This window comes from Arachis ipaensis, chromosome B5 (genome assembly GCF_059453495.1).
Source record: "Arachis ipaensis isolate K30076 ecotype BB chromosome B5, ASM5945349v1, whole genome shotgun sequence".
NCBI classification, from domain to species: domain Eukaryota; kingdom Viridiplantae; phylum Streptophyta; class Magnoliopsida; order Fabales; family Fabaceae; genus Arachis; species Arachis ipaensis.
Window position 1 is genome coordinate 152,598,016 of NC_142440.1, and position 11,641 is coordinate 152,609,656.

The 11,641-nt window shown below is 30.9% G+C and overlaps 2 protein-coding genes across 3 annotated transcripts; both read left to right on the plus strand.

Moving 5' to 3' along the window:
* The first annotated feature begins 357 nt into the window (after window positions 1-357).
* Window positions 358-1,980, plus strand: LOC107641362 (uncharacterized). The gene is made up of 6 exons (XM_021103043.2): window positions 358-386; window positions 495-535; window positions 633-796; window positions 894-990; window positions 1,269-1,423; window positions 1,533-1,980. Exons 1-6 carry the CDS (start codon window positions 358-360, stop codon window positions 1,917-1,919), a joined length of 873 nt encoding a protein of 290 aa, XP_020958702.1. The 3' UTR covers window positions 1,920-1,980.
* A 2,854-nt stretch (window positions 1,981-4,834) lies between these two features.
* Window positions 4,835-8,249, plus strand: LOC107644542 (RNA-binding (RRM/RBD/RNP motifs) family protein). 2 transcript variants are annotated; one of them, XM_016348423.3, is made up of 6 exons: window positions 4,835-5,128; window positions 5,378-5,418; window positions 5,571-5,734; window positions 5,845-5,944; window positions 6,532-6,701; window positions 7,493-8,249. In XM_016348423.3, the coding sequence occupies exons 1-6, from the start codon at window positions 4,965-4,967 to the stop codon at window positions 8,000-8,002; spliced, it is 1,149 nt and encodes a 382-aa protein (XP_016203909.1). In that variant the 5' UTR covers window positions 4,835-4,964; the 3' UTR covers window positions 8,003-8,249. The 2 variants fall into 2 exon arrangements, with proteins under 2 accessions (XP_016203909.1, XP_016203910.1); XM_016348424.3 differs by lacking the exon at window positions 5,378-5,418 and having other exon boundaries at window positions 4,853-5,128.
* The last annotated feature ends 3,392 nt before the right edge of the window (window positions 8,250-11,641 follow it).

The following is an 11,641-nucleotide window of genomic DNA, read 5'->3' on the forward strand; positions in this document are numbered from 1 at the left end:
AATACAAGAATTTGGTCACAAAATTTCCAAACTACAAATTATTCAATTAGAAGCTTTTAAAGTTTATTAATTTTTTTATTTTTTAAACTATAGAAACTTTGATAAAGATTGTGTAAAATTATAAGCATTTAAGGAGGAACTAAAACATTAAAAAAAAAAAAAAAGGAAAAACAAAGAAGAAAGAAGCATGGCGCCAAAATTTATATGAACCGTTAGTTAGTAGTTACTCTTGTTTTCTTCCTAAGCTTACATTTTCTTCTATCTCCAAAAATTTGAGAGCTCACGTTTTCTTCAACCCCAAGAAAAAGAAAAAGAAAAGAAAGAGCAAGAAATTACGTTTCTTTAGATTTGAGAGCAATGGACCAAAATCCCAACTTTGTTCCAGGGTAATTTCCCTTCTTCTTCTTCTTCACTCTGTTTGAAATGTATAGTTAGATATGAATGTCAATGTTCCTGGGTTCTTTTCTAATTTAACTGAACCCTACAATTTGCAGCAAGATATATGTACGCGGTTTATCACCAACCACAAGATATGGTTAGTGCTTTGTCTTCTATTGATATTCTTTTTCTGAATTTGGTGACTATTTTGGATTGTATGCATTGATTTCTTGCTTACCATTTGAGTTTTGCAGATGAAGTTAGGAAGTACTTTTCTAAATATGGCAATGTTGAGAAATGTACCGTCAGGGAGGACCGCAACCCGAGGCGGAATCTCAGAATTGGGTTTGTAACTTTTAAAGATGTCTCTGTGGTTGATAGAGTCATTGTGGAGAATCATGTTATTAATGGTTGTCAGGTAAAACAATGCAAATTGCTCTTGGCTTTATTAGGACTTGTTCTTCCTATGCTACATGAATTATTTGTTATAAGTCTTTTCTTGTGGTTGGTTATAGGTTGGGGTTGAAAGATGCCTGGGGAAAAGGAATGTTGATGATACGTTTCCGGCAAACATACTTTATGTTTATGGAATTCCTGGAACTGTGCCTCCAGGTTTGTTTCTTCTTCAGTTACTATTCTAATCAAAATTCAAATTCTTTTAACTCAGTATTGTTTTGGGTACCTAATATGTTCATGCTTCTTTCTTTGTTAGTTAGTCTAGTTTTTAATTACTTGTACTACAAGTAATGGCATGATTAGTAGACTAGTTTATAAGCAAAACGACTTCTTTGTCCTACTCCTTTAGGTATTGTATTGATGTCATTGTTTATCTTTAGTTATGTGGAAGTAAATTATAGAAAATATTTGAAATCTTAATTTTTCTGTCTCAGGTTTTTTGGCAAATTTCTTTAGTGATTATGGACAAGTCAGTTTATGCAGCATAGAAAGGGAAAAAGGCCATGGATCCATTTACTTTGAGTCTCCTCAGCAAGTTGATGATCTTATAGCACGTTTTGGGAATTGGATTAATTTTCATGGATTTAAAGTGAGGAATCTTGTATTAAAACTGACACTTTTCAGATTCTATTTTTATTATTTTGTTCAAAAGAGAAAGTTCTTGGAACTGAGCAAGTTTTGTTTATCTTGCATTGTAGTTGGAAATAAGCAAGCATCTCCAAAAAAGGGGACCAACGGTTCCATGTAGGGTAAGTGTTCCATTGATTGCTGCTAGAGCCGATCCTGGTCGAATGGCTGTTTCTAACCCGGCCGGGGGAAGCACGTCGAGTGGCAGGGTGGTTCAAAATCAGTTGTGGCAACCTTATGGAAGCTATGGTACTATGGTACCCTCTGTAGCATTTCCTAATTCCATTGGTTATGGACAATACTATCATGTTCCTATAGAAGAAGGAGGGCAAGGTGGTGGTGCAATGAGACAGAATTTTTCTACTTTTGCTGAAGCCAATGTCTCTCAAGGGGCTAGTAGTAGTGGAGGTGGTGCCTTGAATGCTGGCCATGATAATCCAAAGGTGTCAAAGGAATAGATATAGATGATTTTGTTCTTCATTCATGACATTTGTGGTTACTAGTAACTTTTTTTAGTTTTTTAGTTCATTTGATTACTTCATGTTTTAGAATTGTGTTAGTTTACTACATGAAAAGATTGTGCAGATAGACATGGTTCTGTTCTTCATTCATAACATTTGTGTATATTGAAACATCTTGGGATTTTGTTTCGGGCTTATTTTAGTGACTTTTTTTTTTGTGTACATGCATGATTGTTATTCAAATTAGCTCTAGTTAGAAGAATTCATTTGCTACTATTTTGCTAAATAGTTTTTTTTTTTTTTTTTAAATTTAGGATGCGTTTGGTTTGCGTTTTTATTTTCTGTTTTTATTTTTAGAATTTTATGTTTTCTGAATTTTATGTAAACTATAATCCCCAAATATTCTTAACCTCACATGAATAGTCTAGTTTACTTGATAATATATGAAAACTATAAATCATTTTTATTATATAAATAAAGGTACACAAATATTAGTTGTAATTATGAAAAATTCACTAATGTGTTTTGCAATTGTTGGTTCAGGAAAAAAATTTCAATTTCTAACCAATAATTATTTGTCTTAGTTCAATTTTTTGTTAGAAAACATCTATATTCTTATGGGACTTAAATTTTGAGTATAGTAATTATCATGTAGATTCAAACCAAAAAAGTTTAAACAAAGCACTTTAGTAAGCGTGTGCTTGGCATAGTTATTAGAATCGAACCGGTAATCAATTTGATCAGATTATTGGATTATTGGGTTATTGGTTTAATTGTTGGGTCATAGGTTGAACCGGTTGATTCGGTTATAATTAAATAATTATATAGAATTTAATTTTTTTATAATAATTTTTTTTATACAAAATTAAGTTATTTTAATAATTTATTAATTAATTATATTAATCAAATATATGTTGAAAAAGAGTTAATATTAATAAATATTATATAATTATCAATAACAAAAATATGGTATGATTAATAAAAATATTTTTGTTTATCTTTTTAATTTAAAGAATATTTAACAACATTTAATATTTTTAATAACGATGTAAAATTAAAAAATAATTAATTTAAGTGAGTAAATATAAAATAAAAAATCAATTAAATTAAATATAAAATTACTCATTAGAATAAAAAGACAAAAGTATAAGGAGATTTTAAATTTGACATGAGTAAAAGAGTTAATAAGATAAAATTATTAATTAAGATATGTTTAATAAGTTATAATATATTTATAAAAAGACATCTATAATATCAAAAAGTATGTTAGCCTCGTGGTTACAAATTCCTTTATTTTCCAGGAGTGCTAGGTCGAACCCAAACTGGTGACGCTGCGCCAAATTTTTTAAAATGTACGTGCTAACGTCATCTTGTTGGTTGATCGGTCTGGTTTGGTCTGCAATTCAGTCCAATTTTCACCAAATTTTTTGAATTTAACCGGTTTGTTTGTTTGTACGATTTGATTATTAGTCTGAATCGATTAAAAATTCGGTTTATTGATTTTTCGGTCGAACCGATCGATCCAGTCCGATTTTTTAGTCGAATAGGTTAGTCTGATATGAATTTGATAACTATGCTGCTTGGATTAGTTTCTTAGAGGCAAAAAAAAAAAAACTTTTTATAACATTTTGAGGGTGTTTAGATACAACTTTTTTAAAAAACGATATTTTTATTTTAAGCTGCTATTAGAAAAAACCTCCTAATAAAAAAAATTCTCCTAAAAAATAGAAAACACTTTCCTCCAAATAGTCTAACATAACACTTTATTATTATTGTTATTATTATTGTTGTTAATTTTAATTTACCAGATAATAAGGTAGCATTTTTCGTTTGAAAATAAGAATATGCGAGGAAATTTTAAATAAGTAAAATTATAATGCTTCATGTAAAATAATATGATGATATAAATGCTTAGACAAATGGGGTACATTAAAGTTAATTAATTAATGTTTACGTGAGAATTAATTTACTATTTTTTTTTTACTAAAGATAGGAGACTCGAACTCGCAACTTCTTAATTGAGTATAGAAGATTATGCCATTTGAGCTATTATTCATTGGCGATTAATTTATTATTTTATTTATTAAATGTGTATATATTATATTTTTTCGGAATATTTTTCAATTTAATAAGCTAAAGTGTAATTTGTTATGGACTAAAATTCTTAAATTATTATATATACAATATAAAATTTAAATTTTTAATACTTATTTAAGTGATGTTAAATATTTTATACTAGAATAATTAAGATATTTGAACTAAATTTTTTATATTAATTTAAATTTTGGATACTTATTCAAGTACATAAATAAGTCTATAACTTTATCAGTTTAAATTAATTTTAAGTATATATATAATATTCTATTATAATAATGTGATATTAGTTTATAAATTAAATATTTTATACTAGTCATAATTGTTATTTTAGAAGAGAAATTTACAAAAACTTCTCTTAGTATTATGTTATATAATGGGTAAAAATTTAAATTAAATTTGAGTAATTTAAAAATAATACTTTAATTATTAGTGTTTATTTGGACGTCATTATTTTGATAAAAAAAGATCTTTTTTAATAATTTTTTTATTTTTTAGCGTGTTTGAAAAATTTCTAATAATAAAAGTAAAAGTACTAAAAAAATAAAAAAACATCTTTTTTGAGAAACTGTAATTTACATCTTTTTTTCTTAAAAAAAATATTTTTCATATAATAAATAAACAAAAAAATATTTTTATATTATTATATCCAAATATAATTAATAGATAAAAAAATTATTTTACATGAAATACCAAAATATAAAATTATTTTTATTTTTTCATAAAATCTTTTAAAAAAAGATAACTAAAAAAAAAGATATTTTCTTATTTTTATTGATTTATGAAAAAATATATTATTGGATGGTAGATAAAGATAAAAAGGAATCAGAGTGAGTGAGTCTGCTATATAAACCTAATCTGATATCTAGGGTTACGTTTTACTCTCCTCTCTCTCCTCTTCTCTCTTCTCTCTGCACCGTTCTCTGCTGCCTAAATCTCTCTCTCACGATGGACTCTGCCGGCAACGAACAATTCGTCGGTGGCGGAGAACCCTTCTCCCACAGAGAAGACGAACACGAACTCCAACACCACAGAAGAGAAGATGAAGAAGACGAAGAACACGAGCATCACCACAATTCTCAACCTCTTTCTGGAGATGGTGCTAGCCCTGGGTAACTTACTTCTCTCCTCTCTCTCTCTCTCTCTAGATTTTCAATTATTCCCTTTTTGTATTCTTCGTACGCAAGAAAATTCAACCTTGATGAATTAAATTCAGTTCACCTTTTCCCTCGGAAAGATTAGGTTTTTTGAGAATTCGGTGAAAAGAGTTTTTGCTTTCCCTTCGTTATATGTTGTTTATGTTGTTAGATGTTGGTATTCTTAGATTTGGTTCTAATTTAACTCGGCCCCATAATTTGCAGAAAGATATTTATAGGTGGTTTAGCAAGAGATACGACCGTAGGTTAGTGCTTTTGTCTATAATTTCTGAATCATAAGTTCTTAGGGTTCCAAACCCTTCTCTATAGTGTGCACTTCTACAGGTTAGTGCTCTTTTTGCTGCTCATTTAACTTCTTTTTTTACAATATGAGTTGTGTTTGTGTATGGATTTGCAGCCCAATTTGTGAAGCACTTTGGTAAATATGGTGAGATTACGGATTCTGTGATCATGAAGGACCGCAAAACCGGCCAGCCTCGTGGATTCGGGTTTATAACTTACGCCGATCCCTCTGTGGTTGATAAAGTCATTGAGGACAATCATGTTATCAATGGCAAACAGGTAAGGAACTAAGGTTTGCACTTTATGATCTATTAGCTTTAGGACTTATTCTAGTGATTAGTGGATGTATGATTTGATGGCCTCTTTTATGGTTTTGGGATCATATATAGGTTGAGATTAAGCGCACGATACCAAGGGGAGCTGTTGGCTCTAAGGATTTTAGGACAAAGAAAATTTTTGTAGGTGGAATTCCTTCAACTGTGACTGAAGGTAGGCTGCCTCGTTAGTGACCAAATTATTGCTGCTTGAATAGGAGGTGTCAACAAGGGTCACCCGGCACAAAACCTTGACATGAGAGGGTGTACTCCAAAATTTTAGGACACTATGGACGTATAATCATATATAATAAGAAGTTATCTAAGTTTTGATTTCTATAGTTCGATTTTGTTTTTCATGTTTGAGAGTACTATTTAGGATTTGTCGTGAGTTTGGTGGTTTTGCTCTGATATTGTATTCAGAGACAGAGCTCCGTAATTTATTTTATTTGATATGTTCAAATATGTGTTGCATTGGAGAAAATCTTATGAATCACTTGTGTGCACATCATTTACATATGCAAGATGTGCCTTGTGTATCATCAGTTCATGGTAATATATAAGTGATTGAATGTATTCATCATTACTTGAATTTTGTGATTCAAAGATTTTTCTAAGTAACTCAATTTGCTGCTTCTCAACCACAAAAAGAATTTATTGGATTTTAAAAGAAAAGAGACTTGTCAATCATGAAGTTTGTGCACAGATGGCTTCATACTTTTTTTGGTGTTGTTTTTGAACTCGTATGTTCTGCATGTGCAGATGAGTTTAGAGACTTCTTTACACGCTATGGGGAAGTCAAGGATCACCAAATAATGAGGGACCACTCCACCAATCGTTCTCGAGGATTCGGGTTTATCACCTTCGACTCTGAGGAAGCTGTTGATGATCTGTTGTCCATGGGGAACAGGATTGAGTTTGCTGGAGCTCAGGTGAAGAATCTTTCAATTCTAAATTTATTTCTGCATTGTCTTATTGTACATAGCACACATGTCATATATGGAATTCAAAGGGCTATTACTTCTATGGTTGACTCTCTAAATCTTGAAGTTCATGTTGGAGTAAATTTCTGATGTCTTGGTTTTGTGGCTAACCTGTAGTGCTTCTTAAAATTTGTGTTTGGCAGAATCAACAGTTCTAAAAGTTCAAGGATTTTGGTTGTTGTTTATTATAGCTCTGTTGTTCATGTCCAAATATTTTTGGATCGTTAATCATGATGCACTTTAGGCAAATATTCATTTGCTATGATTGTTTACTTTTGTATATAATTGGATTTGGATGTAGCTTCTTCCGTCTGCATACTGCTTGAATAGAGTGGAATTTTCATGGTGGCTAGGCTAGCATTGGTCATTGGATAGTGTGCAGAAACTTTGTGGAAGGAGTAGGGTGTGGGGAGGAAGTTCTTGCCGTAATTTCTTTTCTGATGAGTCAGAAATTTGCCTCATTTGTATTATTCCTCATGTTTAAATGCATGAGCTCATCTGCATGAGTGTTTTTTATGCCTCTAGTGATTCTTTATCCCGAGTCATCAAGTTTCTTGATTTCACTGTTTGGACAACTATTGTGGGTTGCTGCTTTGTTAATCATGTTTTTTTCCCCCATATTATACATAGTAATCTAATTGTTTGACTAATCCAAAAACTTGAGGTACTTGTATTATTTTGTTTTTCCTATTATGCGAAACTTCTTATCAATTAAGGAAGTTTGTTGTCTTCTATTTTAGGTGGAAATCAAGAAGGCTGAACCAAAGAAGCCAAACCCACCACCTACGTCATCCAAGCGCTATAATGACTCAAGGTCTTCATATGGTGGTGGATACGGAGATGCTTATGATGGATTTGGTGGCAGCTTTGGTGTTGGTGGTTATCGGTCAGGTGGCATGTACGGTGGTAGGAGTGGTGCTTATGGTGGCTATGGAAGCGAATTCAGCGGGTATGGAGGATATGCCGGTGCAATGGGGCCTTACAGAGGAGATCCTTCCTTGGGATATGCTGGTCGTTATGGTGGAGGAGGCTTTAGCCGAGGCTATGATCTTGGTGGGTATGGTGGAGCTAGTGAGAATTATGGGGCATATGGCGGTGCTGCTGCTGGAGGTGGTTCTTCTGCTGGTGGTGCCTATCAAACTGGCTATGGTGCTGGACTAGGTGGCGGATATGGAGGGGCTAGCGGAGGCTCCTTTTATGGGAGTAGAGGTGGATATGGTGCTGGTCGATATCATCCTTATGGAAGGTAGAAGCTTGTAAAGCATATTTTAATCTTAGGACTGATGTCTAGCACCAAATTAAAGCCAGAGTTTGTATTGTGTTTCTTTAGGGTTATTTCTTCGGGAGGAAAGAAAATTTGTCCCGCACACTTTTATTTCTGCGAACTGTTTACTTTTCAGTTTTAGATTAAAATTCTCCTTGGTTCCCTGTTGAACTTAGTTGTGATTGATGCAAGAGCTGCAAATTACAAAGAGGATGTATTAATTTTGTTTGTCATTTCTTGCTAGTTGCTACAATGGTTTTTACTTGTCTTTTTATTTTGATTTGATTACTGACTTTTCATTCATGAAAGATATGAAGTATGTCTTGGGTGCTTCTTGCAAGAGAATTTTTTTTTTTTCCTACTGAAATCAAGAAAGGTGAAAAACCAACTACAAAAGAAGAATGGATTCTTCTTTCATTTTGTTTCCCCATTGATGTAAGAGTCATTTTGTTGAGTGATGTGTAAAGCAGATGTATTCTCAGAATTGAAGGAGTACTATGATGGTGGTAGAATGAGGTGCTTTTGATATACCTAAACTTTTTCTGTTACTAAAATATGAAGAATACATTTACTTAAATCTAATAAACATTACTACCTAGCATGGACATGAGAATATGGGAAGAAGATTGAAAATCACTCCGCTACCACCAAGACAACCATGAGTTGCAAACAATTAGCACATTTTCGTGCTATTTTATGAGTGTTGAAGCTTCAAATCTAGAAAGCTGGTTTGAAGAGGAATTGTTTTGTCCAAAAAACTAGGAACTTATGCTTGTTTGCCTAATCTCTCCTTTTTTTTCTTTTCCATATAAGAAAAAAAATGTTACCATTTCATCTCATTGGGAAAAAAGTACTAGATATTCTTGATGAGTATTAATTTTAAAATGGGATGTATCATTACAAAAATCTTGACGAGTATATCTTGTCTGGTTCCATTTGATACCAGGAGATTTGTAGTACTAGTTCTTTTATCTCCTTGTTTCTCTTTTAATTTCCTTTCACGAAAGCAAATTAAAAAGCTCCGTTCATTTTAAGAAAGTATGATTAAGAAAAGGGGACAAAGTACATCACAGACCTCATAGTTTTCTCCAAGGGTTTAACTTGTATATTGGTAACTACATTATTATTATTATTATTATTATTATTAGCAAACTTATATATTTTTTTTCCCCCATAAGACTAGTGTGTTAGGTAATTAATTTAGTAGTACATGAGAGAGCAACCTTATTTGCAAACAAAGTATGTGATCCAACATTTGTTGTTTCCTTGTAAGAGTTGGAGTCTATAATCGAACATTATAAGAAGCCTTTCTTATAATTCAATTCTTGATGAAAATAAATAAATTATTATGAAAGGTTTATGAAGAGGTTAATGGTGAAAGACTATTTTAGAGTATTATTTCCAATTAATCCAGGTGTGTGGTTGGAGGAATTATAAATAATTCTTAGGAATTTTAAGATGGGAACATCATATTCTCATGTTTGGTTCAAAGTTTGAAAAGTTATTCCTAAGCAAATTTGATTTCAGGGAATCAAAATACCATCATTTCAATTCTCACATTCCCTTTGGATATCTTTGATTCCCATGGGAATGGAATCTTTGTAACAAAGTAATACTTAAACTACACACACCCCAGAAATAACAAAGGTGTACCAATATATGATATAACAAATACTATGACACCCCCCCCCCCCCCAAAAAAAGAGTTCAACCTAAAGTAGACTAGGTTCGTGGGGGAAACCACCTAGGTTTTAACTTATTCATGCCATAAAAATTAGATAAGTCAAAGATTGGTTAGTCTATCAAAGTTACATTATCGTTTTAAATTGATTAAGGAAAAAAGAATAAGTAAATGAAATTAAATTTAATTAGTTAATATTAATCAAATTTTTATTATAAAATTAAATTTTTTTATCCTTAATATTAAATCTTAAACTTTTAAAAGTTAAGATTCATGATTTAAAATTTAAAGTTTAAAAATTGACTAATATTGATAAAAAAAAAATGACTCTCTTGTTAATTCATGAAAAGAATTACTCTTGCATTACATGGAATAATAAATACATTTTGAAAACCAAAAATTGAATTTTGAGTAATGAATGAAGTCTATTAGTAAGAAAAGAAAAAAGAAAAGAAAATCCAAGTTGTATCTTTGTAAGATAGCTTCCAAACATTTGTTTTAAGAGTTATGAAATTTATGGCAAGTAGTCCTAACCTCACGTGCAGCAGCACCGGCAAGAATGGCAGAAACCTCATCAGCTATGGCCCCCCAACAATTCATTTTAATACTCAGTGGAAAACAAATTAGCAATGTTTTTTTTTTTTTTTCTCCTTTGTGTTTTATTCTCTCATTGGTCAACAGCCTGTGATGCCTAGTACCTGTATTATTCATGCCCTTGTCGTTTATGTTGCCAATTTATAAATAAAATTTCTTTATTTACTAAAATAAAATAATTAGACATTATTGTTTATGTTTGCTAATGCATGTTTCGGCGAACTGTATCACATTTCACATTTTAGAAGTTGCAGTTCATCCAATATTTAAGCAAACTACAAAAAATAATATAATTTGTTTATACAATAAACGAAATGAGAGCAATATAAAAAAAATAATGTGAGTAAATAATTTCTATCTATTTTCTTTTAGAAAATAAAGGTTTTTTTTTTTAACTTTATAATAGAAAAAAAAGCCTATGTTGCCAATATTGCAGACAAGATTAAGATTCTTGCATTATTCATCTTCATGCTCTCTTATTTTTATTTAATTTCCTTCTTATCAATACTTTCAACTATTATACCATTCCCTTCAACTTTCAACTAGTTGAAGAAATTTGATGTAACTATATATATAGAAAATAGAGAAAAGGACAAATAGGTACCTAATCTTTTGCCCCGCAGATATTTTTGTCCATGACCATTGAAAAATATTTTTAAGTCTCTGACCTTCACAAAACTTGGACGGATCAGTCCCTGACGGAGGCATTTGGACGGAGGGATTAATTCGTCCAAGTTTTGTGAAGGTCAGGGACTTAAAAGTATTTTTCAATAGTCAGGGACAAAAATGTCCACGAGACAAAAGGTCAGGGATCTATTTGTCTTTTTCTCTAGAAAATAATTTATTAGACTCAAGTAACTATTACGTTTCTATATTTTTTTTTATTTTTCTATATTTTTTTCCGTTCTATAATAATCTGTATAGAATCCGCCTCACTTCTACTTTTAGATAATAAAAAATTAAACTCTAATTTATTTTTATAGGTATCCACCCACCCTACTCTTATAATTATTAAAATCTAACAAATAAAATTAAAATTTAAAATTTATATAACTATTATCACATATATAACATAAATTAAACTAAAAACTTAAATATAATTTAATATTATTAAATATTTTACTAATTATTTTATATTAAAATTATATATATATATATATATATATATATATATATATATATATATATATATACTGCAATGAGTAGGGGCGGGTATTACATAAATTCGATCCCGCACTTTTCTGCTCTGTTCAAGACTCTGTTTTGTTAAGAATCCGTCCCGCACTCTCACACCGAGACATATAATTTCTCACCCCAAATGGATAGAAGCGAGGTAGACTCGCAAATTCG

What these genes read in the sequence shown, in the direction of transcription:
- LOC107641362 (XM_021103043.2), top strand. Translation starts at nt 358, where the DNA reads ATGGACCAAAATCCCAACTTTGTTCCAGG. An exon ending in AATCCCAACTTTGTTCCAGG is followed by an intron (nt 387 to 494) that starts GTAATTTCCCTT and finishes TACAATTTGCAG; the next exon opens with CAAGATATATGTACGCGGTT. An exon ending in ATCACCAACCACAAGATATG is followed by an intron (nt 536 to 632) that starts GTTAGTGCTTTG and finishes TGAGTTTTGCAG; the next exon opens with ATGAAGTTAGGAAGTACTTT.
- LOC107644542 (XM_016348423.3), top strand. Translation starts at nt 4,965, where the DNA reads ATGGACTCTGCCGGCAACGAACAATTCGTCGGTGGCGGAGAACCCTTC. An exon ending in GGAGATGGTGCTAGCCCTGG is followed by an intron (nt 5,129 to 5,377) that starts GTAACTTACTTC and finishes CATAATTTGCAG; the next exon opens with AAAGATATTTATAGGTGGTT. An exon ending in ATGTTATCAATGGCAAACAG is followed by an intron (nt 5,735 to 5,844) that starts GTAAGGAACTAA and finishes GATCATATATAG; the next exon opens with GTTGAGATTAAGCGCACGAT.